This window comes from Onychostruthus taczanowskii, unplaced genomic scaffold, assembly GCF_017590055.1.
Source record: "Onychostruthus taczanowskii isolate IOZ18803 unplaced genomic scaffold, ASM1759005v1 scaffold96, whole genome shotgun sequence".
Taxonomy (NCBI): domain Eukaryota; kingdom Metazoa; phylum Chordata; class Aves; order Passeriformes; family Passeridae; genus Onychostruthus; species Onychostruthus taczanowskii.
Window position 1 is genome coordinate 100,138 of NW_024507657.1, and position 12,351 is coordinate 112,488.

General features: G+C 32.7%; 1 protein-coding gene across 1 annotated transcript in view; it reads left to right on the plus strand.

Moving 5' to 3' along the window:
* Window positions 1–12,351, plus strand: part of RFX3 (regulatory factor X3) — a 109,116-nt gene that overhangs the window by 79,315 nt on the left and 17,450 nt on the right. The window contains exons 5-11 of the mRNA XM_041426919.1: window positions 1,563–1,637; window positions 5,698–5,879; window positions 6,468–6,587; window positions 9,090–9,211; window positions 10,418–10,530; window positions 11,296–11,411; window positions 11,988–12,142. Of these exons, the coding sequence (XP_041282853.1) occupies window positions 1,563–1,637; window positions 5,698–5,879; window positions 6,468–6,587; window positions 9,090–9,211; window positions 10,418–10,530; window positions 11,296–11,411; window positions 11,988–12,142 (883 nt within the window). The remainder of the gene's footprint in view (window positions 1–1,562; window positions 1,638–5,697; window positions 5,880–6,467; window positions 6,588–9,089; window positions 9,212–10,417; window positions 10,531–11,295; window positions 11,412–11,987; window positions 12,143–12,351) is intronic.

Sequence of the window (12,351 nt, forward strand, 5' to 3'; positions counted from 1 at the left end):
ACTCTCAATTGTTTGACTGTAGTATTTTTTAGGAAGGGAAACTCTTTGGCTACAATATATAGTAAACTGACCGCATGATGATCTTTTGAGCTTGTAGTGTTCTTCTTGAAGCATGCTTTTAAAATTTGATCTTTCCTGTGTGATTGAATACTTTGATCTTATGGTATTTTCCACTGAAGCAAGTCACTGAAGAAGTCAGACTTTTAAAAGAACGAACATTATTGCCAAGCAAAAATGTTTTCTTACATAGTAATTGTATATATTTAATAATGTATCTTTTTTTTTAAGGACTTGCAAAGCTAATATTACACAATTAAAAGAAATTACTCCTCACAGCTAATATATTAAAATACTTGTCAATTGCCCTGGAAAAAAATGAGAAACTAGTTTTACAGGTAAATTCAAACATCAGCTATAGTAGTTTTCCATTTCTACTATACAGAGAGAAAATTCAGCCAATATTGATAAATTATGTCATTAAGATGATAGTTAGTACTGTGGTATTTGAAGTACAATAGAGAGGGCTCATTAAAAATGTTTACAGAGATAATTATAAGTATTTTTTTAAAAGTTTAAGTGGTGGTTCCATTGCTTTCATTTTGGCCATTTATTGTAGCTAATAATTGTGTGCCTTTTCTTACTGTGCATTCCATTGTCTTTGTCATTTTCATTGTTGGTTTTTGCTCTTCTGGCCCCCCAGATAAATTACACTTAGGTTTTTTCTTTAATGTTGTTGCCAAACCGTTCAAAATCAAAATAGCCATTGTTATTTAAAAGGAAAAGAAAGAAAATGGACGTAAGAGTAACCATACATTTGCATTTGAAAAAAATCTACTTTGTATTTTAGTTATACTGTGTTTTCTTTTCCTTTTTAAAAGCAAAATTATTGTGAACAAATCTGCTTTCCCAAAGGCTGGATCCTGCAGTCTGTGTAACTCCTGACTTTCCATTTACTTTGACAGCTGGGGATCTTCAAAGGGTGCTGGCAGGAGTAAGGGTTGATGTCCTGTCCCAGTGAAGCTAATGGTGTAAAGCCTATTGAATTACTTTGGTTTGGGATTTGATTCTGTGATTTCAGATAGTTAAAGTCTTGTTTCTAATTCAATTCTTATTGCAAGCTCTGCATGTTTCTTCCTGGTGTAGTTGAAGGGAAAACATATGGAGGCCTTCCAGAAAATTGTTTAGGGATTTTTTACTTAATTTTTTTTTACTTTAGTGATTATGTTTTTGTTCAGTCTGGGGTTTTTTGTTTCAATGCAGCTCACCAGTAATTCTACTTCTTGAGCTCATTCCGAACAGCTCGGAAGGTAAAATGAACTTTGAGGCTGTGATCCTGCAGTATACATGCTAGCAAAATTGGATATGTGCAAGGACTTTCTGACCTCATTGAGGAGGCTTATGTTCACTGGGACTCTAGAATGAGGCTTTTTAATGAAATATATGCCCTAGCCAGGAATAAAGCAGGCATTTCTGTTATCTGTAAGGAATCTGTCAAAACTTCTCTGATCAGGCTTTTTTACTATCCCATCTTGAGTCCTTTTTTTAATGACATCTATTATCAGATTGAAATGGCGATTGAGACACTGCAAAAGTCTGATGGTCTGTCCACTCACAGAAGCTCTCTTCTCAACAGCCATGTAAGTTGTCTCTTCTTCACATACACTCTCTCTTGCTTGTTCTGCATGCTTAGCCTGCCTCTAAATGTTTGTTTTATTTTATTATTACTTTTTGCTCTTAATCTTCCCATCTTAGTTGCTTGTAATCTTCTACTACACCTCCCATGGCTTTATTTTGTCAGATTAAATGTCTTTATGGTATATTGCAGAGTGTTACCTGTTTCCTATGCTGTACACCTGTGTTAGGATGAGTTAACACATTTGACTGTTTTACGGGTTACAGTGTAAATGTCAAGCTAAGGTTCAATTAATTCTAAATTAGCTGGCTTTTGGCATTTTAAGTACAATTGTCTACATCATAAGAACTGTGTACCATGTATTAATTTTGTGGCATGTGAAGAGGAAGAAGAGAAACAAACAGCACACCTAAATAATATATTTAGGTTATTCCTAGGTGTTTCTTCACTTATTCTGGCTAGTGAGTTTATTTTTAAATTACTTATTTAAGAATCCTAAGGATCCTTCTGATGACCTGGTAAAAATTGAAAGCAGTGCCTTAACTTGAAGTACACAGAAATATCTTATTAATCTGCCTTTTACTTTGTTTTTACCCTGCAAGTCTTACAGTTAAGAACTTTTCATAGCTAAAAAGATGTTTGGGGAAAACATGATCTCCAAATATAGTGATAAGTTAATTATATATAACTTTAAAATAAAGGAAAAAGACCAAGTTAATTTTAAACTTATTACATAAATAATATTATTACTTTGTAAGTTGTTAGTCTTTCTGAAATGTTTTTTTTTCTATTGATTCTTAAGGTTTTGAATTTTGTATTTTTGCCATGTTGATTGGTTTGTATTCATATTACTCTTCTTTCCTTCTCAGCTTTACTTATTATATAAATTCAAATACCCTTATTGTTTTACAGAAGAAATTGAAATTTAGTTTGCAGTCTGAATGTAGAATATGATGGTAAAGATTGTCCTTTGGAAATAAAATTAAAATTGTATTCTTTAGAAGGTTTGGTTTTGGATTTGGATTTTTTTTTTCCTGTAGGGGTCTGGTTTTGTTGTCGTTAAAATTAAAAGTGTTTTGTGGAGAATTTAGGCAAACTTTTTCTCCTTAAATCTAAAATTTAAGAGGAAAACTGTATTATAAAAAGTTACAGGAAATTATATACAGAAAGACATTTAGATTCCACCTTGTGTGCTTAAAAATAATTATTTTGATGTTAAGGTGGTTTCAAAATTATTATTTAAATAATAATTGATATTATTTGACTAATAATATGAAAATCATTGTTTAAATGTCATTTTTAACAGACCGTAGCTTTTTTGGGAATGTTTTAGAACCATCTAGAAAGATGGTTAGAACACTAGAACTATTCTAAGTTTGTGCCTAAAGCTGTTAGGAAGTCCATAGTCTTTGTATAAAACCAAGAAAGATTACAAGATAAGCTGCAGTGCCTCTGTAAGCTGTTTCACTCATTCCTAGTTCTAGGCGCTATTCACAGTGTCTTCCTAATTTGCATAGAAGATCACAGTCTTTCCAGCTGTGAAGACTTACCATGGTATTTCTTGACTGTGAACGCTTTGTGAAAAATACTGTGATAGGGAGGTATCCTTGACTCTGTGTGGAAAGAAAAATTTAAAACAACCCTTGTACACATTTTGGTGGCAAAAATTCTTTCCTGCTTTTGGTCATTTTGAAAGACATTTAAAATCTAGATCAAGCCTACAGGATGTTTTGCCTGTTTTTAAAGCAATGCTTATTGTCTTTAAACTCAAGGACAGTTGTAAAGGAAGTTTAAGTGTAGGTGTACACTTTGACTCTTTAAACTTTTCCTGAATCTGCCTTGTAATGGTTTAGTTTGTCATTTATTAAAGTAATTGGCTTAACAGATTTTAAAATAGAATTATAAATTGTGGTTTTTATTAACTTACACACTTAGCAGGTGATAAATTATTTCGTGGAAATATTTTCACTTGGAATTTAAATTTTCACCTTTTGCTACCTCAGTGAGGTTTTGTAGGATTTTTTTTCCTAAATACATGAGTTCTCATTTTAAGGAGTTTGTCATTTCTCCTCTGTTTTCTTTTGTTTCTTGATGTATTTCTGCATGGGATCAACTTATTCAACTAATTGATAGTTGAGTGTTTTATCAATGTTGCAGATTAATTGAAATCACACTCAATTTAACAGGTCTGGCTCTGTAAATATTTCATACCTTTCCCCAGCTTACCAGTACATTATGATCAGTACTACAAATTTATACGACTCAAACCTGAACAGTTTTAGAATTGTATTTCAGCTTGATAGAAAAATGTTTGGGTTCTTTAAAAAGTTGTTTACAATAATGTTTGGATTCAATTTTCTCTTAAAATCGTGAATTAACTGCACTTTTTCTTCCAGGCTATAATCTATCAAGTAAGGATTTCAAGCCCATGCTACTAAGTAACTCCTTCCAAGACCAAAAATTCTTGTATTGCACTTAACTTTTGATTTGGCTTTTTGTGTGTTGAATAATGCAAGTTATGTTTGAAATAACATCTGTTAGAAATTCATATAATTAATGAAGTGCACTCAAAGTGATTAATAATAGATTAGAAACCATCTGGAGGAAAATATCTTTAATGCTACATACAGAACTTAATTACAAAATAATTAATTTTTGTTTGTCAGTCTTTTGGGATTGACAGAGTTTTTCCCCTTGGGGAAAGCAGAAGTACTTCACGTTCTGTATTGTTCTGATTCAATTGTAGCTGTAATAATATATGACAAATGTTATATAAATGTGTTAATAAAAATAGAGATGTAATAACAGATTTTCAGTATGGATAGATTGCAACTGTTGAAAGTCATAATTACCTTTGTTTGTAAGCCAAGACAGGCTTACGTCAGATCACTAGTGAAATAAGTTTAATACATTCACGCAAAACTCAAATATTAGCAATTATACCTTTTCTTCAGCTATATTTCAAAATGACAGATGCTCTGTTTGGAAGCAGATGCTCTGTTTGGAAGCACTTGTGAATGTTAGTACATATAAAACAATGATAAGTGATGATTAACTGTACTTCTTCATTTTCTTTATTTCAAATGCAAAATTGCCTGCAAACCGAGCTAAAACTTTTATGTCTTGGAAGTATTTGCATCTTCTTTCTGTATTTTTCTAGAGCGTAGAAAATTCTAGGGAACCATGACAAGTACTGGGACAAATAAGGAAAATGTTGACTTATCAAAAAGCTAAAACAATGAAATTTAATGTATTCTCAGACCATATTTGTTTTGATCTATTTTGTAATTTTCCTTTAATATTAAATCTAGGAGTATTAAATTGTCCTTTTAACTTACAAATTAGCAACAGCTAGAGATGTTTCATAAGTATGCTGTACTTAGCATATGCAGTGATGTTACGTAATGTCTCTTCTTGCATGTTTCTAATTATCTACTACAATTACATGAAAAGATTACTGTTTTTCCAAGAAAGTCATTCTGTTCCTTTTGGAAGTCAAAGGCAAGCAGGCTACAGCTGAAAGGGTTTGTATCCCTAATGATTCATAGACATACTAATTATTTTCAATAATTACCTAGGTAGCTCTTTGACTTTTATGCAGTAGCTTTTTTCTTATCTGTATCTTAATGTTTTTCAATAACAGGCAAAGAGAAACAGTATCATATTCCAGATTTACAAATGCATTAATTTCCTATTGTGCCCAAGGAGTTTGTTTTCTGCAATTTATGTGTATTACATTCATGATTCCTTTATTTCTTTGTGGTACTAACAATTTGTCTCTAAAGCATAGATACCTTTATGACATACTGATGTGTGGTACTGAATCAAAAATATTTTAAGAAAAGGGCACTAACCTGAGGTCACAAGTGCAATGAATTCTGCTATTCCCTGGTAATTCTGAAGATGTTAAACATTTTTGTTTAACTAACATTTAAAGACACTCTGAGGAAGGAAGTAATCTTTTAATAAACCTGAAGAGTGGTTCCAACAGTCAGAAGTATGCATACAATATTTTTAATAAAGTATATAATAGGGCTTTTTTTTCTGTTTTGTATGTGATATAGCTTCAATGGCTTTTAGACAACTATGAAACTGCAGAAGGAGTGAGCCTTCCAAGAAGTACCCTTTACAACCATTACTTACGACACTGTCAGGAGCACAAGTTGGATCCAGTCAATGCTGCCTCCTTTGGAAAACTCATACGGTCAATCTTCATGGGACTACGGACCAGAAGACTTGGAACTAGGTTTGTGCAATTGAATTATAATAAAAAATAAAGGTAATAATTATGAATAAGAAACTAGTCTGCTAGAAAAAGAATACATAAGACCTGCATTAAAATATTAGTGGTTTTCTGTCAGTTCTATTTCTTCATGTTGAACAGTTCTATGTTTTTTAAGATGCTATTCTAGTTTTATTTCTTCTGCTTTTGACAGTTTATGTGTTTTATATTTTGGTAACTACACTTCAGATTTTTATCATTACAAATAAAACATAACTTTCCATTTGGAAATCACTGAGAATACTGTTTGCCCATAACTAGATAAATTGTATTTATTTGCATTTTATTTTTCTTACTCAAGTGGAGTGCAAGTTAGTATGCTGATAATATTTGTTTAAGAGAGTGAATTAATTTCCCAAAGGCAGTAAAATGACACTCATGTAAAACAGGTATGACAGGAGAGCCAGACCTGATTTGTGTGTGTTGTTTTCCAGTCAATGTAAATTGTAAAGTAAATATAAATTGTAAAGTCAATGTAAATTGTAAAGTAAATGTAGGGTAAATATGTAAAACTAGTATTACTGCTCGTTTAATTCTTGCTTTTTTATAAAGGGGGAACTCCAAATATCATTACTATGGGATTCGTGTCAAGCCAGACTCTCCTCTTAATCGACTGCAAGAGGACATGCAATATATGGCCATGAGACAACAGCCCATGCAGCAGAAACAGAGGTAAAGTGTGAAACACAGCTATTCACACTATTTCTAGTTCATCAAGTCTTACTTTTCCTTACATGGACAAGTTGGAATTCCTGTTCAGCTTTTTTGCTGTGAAAACAAAAGTGTGCTGAATACCCAGTTGATGTCAATGACATCAGGCACCGGTCAGTCTGAAAGAATATTTACCTGGAAATTGTCATAAATTTGCAGAAAATAAATAATAATAAAATTACCTATAATATGAACAGATTCTTCTTAACTATATTGAATTATTGTCCCACAAGCTGAATAAAAGCAGTAAGAGCTTTAATTTCAAACATTCCTGTTTCTTTGCATTGTTGAATCATTTTATGTTCACACTTCTTATCAGAGAAATTACTATTAAGTTGCTTGGAATTTATTTCATATCCCTGTGAAGAATTAATATGACCACAATGGTTTACCTCCTAGCAAGTATGTTCCCTTAGTATCTGTAGTTCCTGAGGTACCTGTGAAGGCTCAGAAGTAGTTGAAAGCTGTGGCACAGGGCTGTACTGATGGTGAAAGAATGTGTGAATATCCATATTAAAAACTATATTAAACAGAAAATTTTCAGGGGAAAATTGGAAATGAGTAAATTTCTTTGAAATTAATTTTGATTTGACTAGTGTTACTAGCCAGTCATACTACCCTAAAGTAAAATACATTAGATGCATAATTTCATGACACTCATAGATAGAAGAGCACCATATCAAGCAAGTCACCTTTAGAACATTTACTTCTCCAAAGACATTCAGTTGAATGAACAGTTTGTTATAGTGTACCAAGCATATTTTGTGTACTTGTACACAACTGAGATGGAAAACACAACTTCAAACTTTAACTTCAAACACAGAGATCATTTTGATCTGAAATGATTTTACTGTCATTCCCAGAGAGTACAGATTATTTACAAGACTGAATGGTAGTTTATGGTAAAATATATGGTCTTAACTATCTTTTGCTGAGCATAATACAGGAGTATGAGATGTCTCATAATAGCATCAAGTAGAAAATGCTTGTTGCAAAAACCATGGCAGGATTATATAGTAAGGAATGATGATAGATATTTACAAAATCTTCCAGCAAGCTTATTTTACCCACTCAGTCTCATTCACTTACACATTCACTTGCATCCAAAGTTACATATGTGCACCAAAACATATGCCACAGTGGTCTAACTAGAATTATTTCTGGAAAAATTATGCCAGTCAGCTAAACATTGTCACATCTCTTGTCTTCTTCGTGATTCACAAAGAAAAAGTGATTTTAGAATTTCATTATATAGCTGTTAGGACTGGATATTTCTTTTTGTATTATTTGCTTGATTATTTTATTTCACACCACTGTATGTATTACATAGTTCCCTTATTTTTCTTACCTAAGTATGTTTGGCATGATTTTGTTAACTTTAAGTCAGTATGTTCCTTGATTATATCTGAACAAAATCACACATATGGCACTGTGTGCAGTTAGTGCACACTTCTGTGCCCCATGTTTTGCACTTGCGCCTATGTACCTGCACCAACATTCAGCCAATTCAGGCTCAATTCACATCAGTCCTAAACTCTGCTGCGAGAATCTATAAAGGTGTTGGTGAGGGTGGGAGCTGCAAGATACCATTATGCACAATAGGTAGCTGAAAAATACTGTGCTATAGAAGGCTTAGTGTTTAACTTCAGTGTTTCATATATGACAGTATGTGTTCTTATCACTGTTGTCCTACTATATCACTTGATACACTATATCAAGTGTATTGATAAATTCTGGCAGGATTTATTAAGAGAGAACTAAAAACCTGAATATTGTCATTTTCATGATTATGGTAATATTTCTCTTTTGTCAGTTTATTAATATTTCTAGTGGTTCATTTGTCTTTTAAATTAGTGGTAAATTGTAGTCAATATACTTTTTTTCTGGGTGGTTATACCAATTCTACCATCTCTATCAGACACATCTAATTGAATAAATATTTCTAGTTCTCTTCAGCAAAGGCTGTAGACTGAATGTATGCCTCATTTTTCTTCATTCCTTTTCTTAATTTGGAAACCATGAATCTTTTGGATTTGCATAACTTCAGTATCCCAAAGTGCTCATTTTGAAGTCTTTGTTATCCTCAGACAGTATTGTTGTTTCTTCTTAAAAGTAATAAAGCATTACCTTTATATTACAAAATTATGCCAATCTGTGCGGAAAAGGAAGAATTTGATTCTTTTTGGTATAAATTTGCTGGTGTTACATTATGCTGTTACTAAGCTAAATTCTACCAGAAATTGGGAGTACTGCTGGAATATCACCTTTGTGATTCTGTAATGCATTGTTAACACTCTGGCTTCCCTTAGTGGTTTTTTCTTCTGTTTTTTACAAAGTAAGTAAGAATATCTAAATTCTTTTGACACTTGTCCTGAAAATTTTATTTTGAGATGGAAAAATCAAACTCTTTTATTTGTGAAGAAGTAAACAGAAAGTATAATTTTGTACTTGATATTTTTGCAGGTATAAGCCTATGCAGAAAGTGGATGGAGTTGCAGATGGCTTCACAGGAAGTGGTCAACAGACAGGCACATCTGTTGAGCAAACTGTAATTGCCCAAAGTCAACATCATCAACAGTTTCTCGGTATGAAAGCAGGTTTTATACTGCTATATAAATAAGATGAACTTTGTTTTCACAGTGAATATCAAGCCAGACAAGTAAAATAGTTGTGTCTGAAGTTATCATGCCCTCTCTAATCCTTACTCTCAACAGAACTGAAAGACATTTAAATTACACTTTAAGTAATTTAAGTTTTATGTAATATTTAATATGCATCATGTAAGTATAAAAGGAAAAACAGGAAAAACAGTGTGAGATATACTTCATATTACATAAATATGAAGTTGCTTTGCATAAGTATATTAAATGTGCATGATGAATTTTTTGCTATGAAAGTTGTTTCCTTCATGTGCATCACAGTGCATTTTATTTCATGAAAATTGGCATAGGGGGATGGCATTGCACTACTGTGCAGGTTAACCGCCCCTGGCTGTTTTGAAAGGGTGTTCTAGTGTTGTGAGTGGAACCAGACAAATAGTTTCTACTGAAAACCTAAAGGTCGTGTTCAAAAATACCCTAATTGTGGATTTTTTTGACCAGTCATAGAAACAAATCATAATTTAGTTAGTTGTTTATGTAAAAAGAATCCTTGGCTGTGCTGATAGAGTGTGCTATTAGTGTAGGCTTATTTGGTTAGGATTTTCAACCACCAAATCCTTTGGCTTGATTTTGCTATTACTAAAACCATTTCAAGCATAAGGGTAGCATTAAAATGTTTTGAATCTTCTTTTCCAGGTACCTTTCAGTCCAGTATTTTTATCTTACCAGCTTGTCTCTCAGAAACATTTGTGGCAAATAGTAAAAGCACACAATGCTGTACTTGAAAGTCTAGTAAATGTCAAGTAAAAATGCATATTGAGTTTTTTAAGCCCCATCACACCTGGCAGCATGGAAACTCTTTAGCTGAGCAACAAAAAAATTATTCAAGGATTAGTCTCTCCTGCACTGACTCAACATATTTTCTTTTTAATAGTCTGAAAAAGCATGTGTTAGGCTCTCCATATAGGTATACTATATACACAACAGCATTTTAATATATTCAAGTATAATTTTGTATTTCTTTTTTACTAAAAGTTATTAATATATTTAGTATTTTGGCATACAACAGGTATTAAGTAATCTCCCCTTTGAATATTATGACCTTTTGGAATTTATGTCTTTGTATAATCCTTAAATTTTTTAAACTGTACTGTAACTGGCACCTCTTTCATTATGCTGTCATGACAACAGATGCATCTCGAGTACTGCCAGAGTTTGGAGAAGTTGAAATATCTTCTCTGCCAGATGGTACTACCTTTGAGGACATCAAATCACTACAGAGTCTTTATCGAGAGCACTGTGAGGTATTTCCTATAAACCATTAATTTTTAAAAGTTCATGACTTGTACTGAAAACCAGTACAGGAGAATAGTGCCAAATATATTGCAGCCATGATAGTGGCATGTGACTTTCCCCACAATATTTTATTTATCTCAATGAAAAGGAGAGCAAAAAGGGTTTTCTGAATGATTCTCTTTACAGGGGAAAGAGTAACATGTAATAAGTACTGAGAATGAAATGTTGTTACATGTATGTTTTTCAGAATGTTAGACTTTAGATTGTGTATGGAGATATTTGGTTTAGTCAATAACAAATGTAAATCAGGTTAGATTATAATTTTATTTTCTTTTACATTAAAAGCAGTAACATTTTTCTCATCAAAGAAACATTAAGACATTTCAACCACATTTGATACTGAACAATATGTCTTTTAACATTATTTATGAAGGTGCTTCCAGCTTATAAGGCATTATGAAAAGGAGTAACATTTGCAGTAGCAGTAAATATTTTCTGTGCCTAAATTCCTCTGATATGTTTACATAGGCCATACTAGTTCCCAGAGGCTTCCATGCAAGCCTTATGCAAGTCTCTGTGCACAACAATTTATAGTGCTGGATAATTTATGGGTATCAAAGATAATAAAACAGGTACCATTTATAACTTGAGAAATATACAGTTTGCATTGGTTCCACTTCGTGGTGAAGGAAAAGAGCTGTAGATCTAGTTGGAGTTGGGAGTGGAGGGATTCTGGGTAAAAGACAATATGATCTCATGTTTCATTATTTCAGGCAATACTGGATGTGGTTGTTAATCTTCAATTCAGCCTGATAGAAAAATTGTGGCAAACTTTCTGGCGCTATTCTCCTTCTGCTCCACCTGATGGCACTCCTGTTAATGAACCAAGGTCAGTAAACATTTCTCTTTATTTACTGTGTCTCACGATAATGTAAGCGTGAAATTTAAAAAATCATATTAGTTTTAACTTAGTAATTTCTTCTATGATTATTTTCCAAATTAAATATATGTTGTTTGGCAGTTTTGTATAGCCTGGGTGTATGTAAAAGGACAGTCTTGAAAGAGTTGTATCTTCCATGGGGGTATTTTGTATGGACAACTACAGTGAAGTTGTCTCTTCCCAAGAGACAACTCTTTTAAGCCAAAAGGATCATTCATACGTTTGCACTGTTTGTGAGCTGTAGGAGAATTATGGAGACATTTCTTAAATCCATTTCCATGTGAGACAACATTTAAATAAGTTATATTGGGTGCAACTGAGACATCTATGATGCCTGTATAAAAAAGTACATTTTAACACCCAGGTTTTTACCTGCTGTAAATCACAGAATCATAGAAAATTTAGGTCAGAAAAGTCAAATTCAACTGTTAACCTAGCACTACCATGTTAGATGCTGAACCATACCCCTAGGTGCCATAAATGCATTATCTTTTATTATTTTGCCACATTTTTTTTTAACACCAGCAATCTGAGTGAAATAGAAAGTCGACTTCCTAAAGCAAAGCTGATTACTCTGTGCAAGAATGAGTCTATTCTGAAATGGATGTGTAACTGTGACCATGTGATGTACCAGGCTTTGGTGGAGATTCTCATTCCTGACGTCCTTAGACCTATTCCTAGTAAGTTCAACACCTGAAACATTTTGTAAAGATTTTTCTACAAGCATATATGTGATGGAGGTGTACTTGTGCCTCAGAGGGCAGCTTAAGAAAAAAGTTTTAAAATTACAAAAATACTGTATCATTTATCCTTAGTTTTGTTGTGTAAGGAGTTGTGCTGGGAAATGCTTACATCACATGTTAATCTTTGATTCGTCTGGAAGAGAACT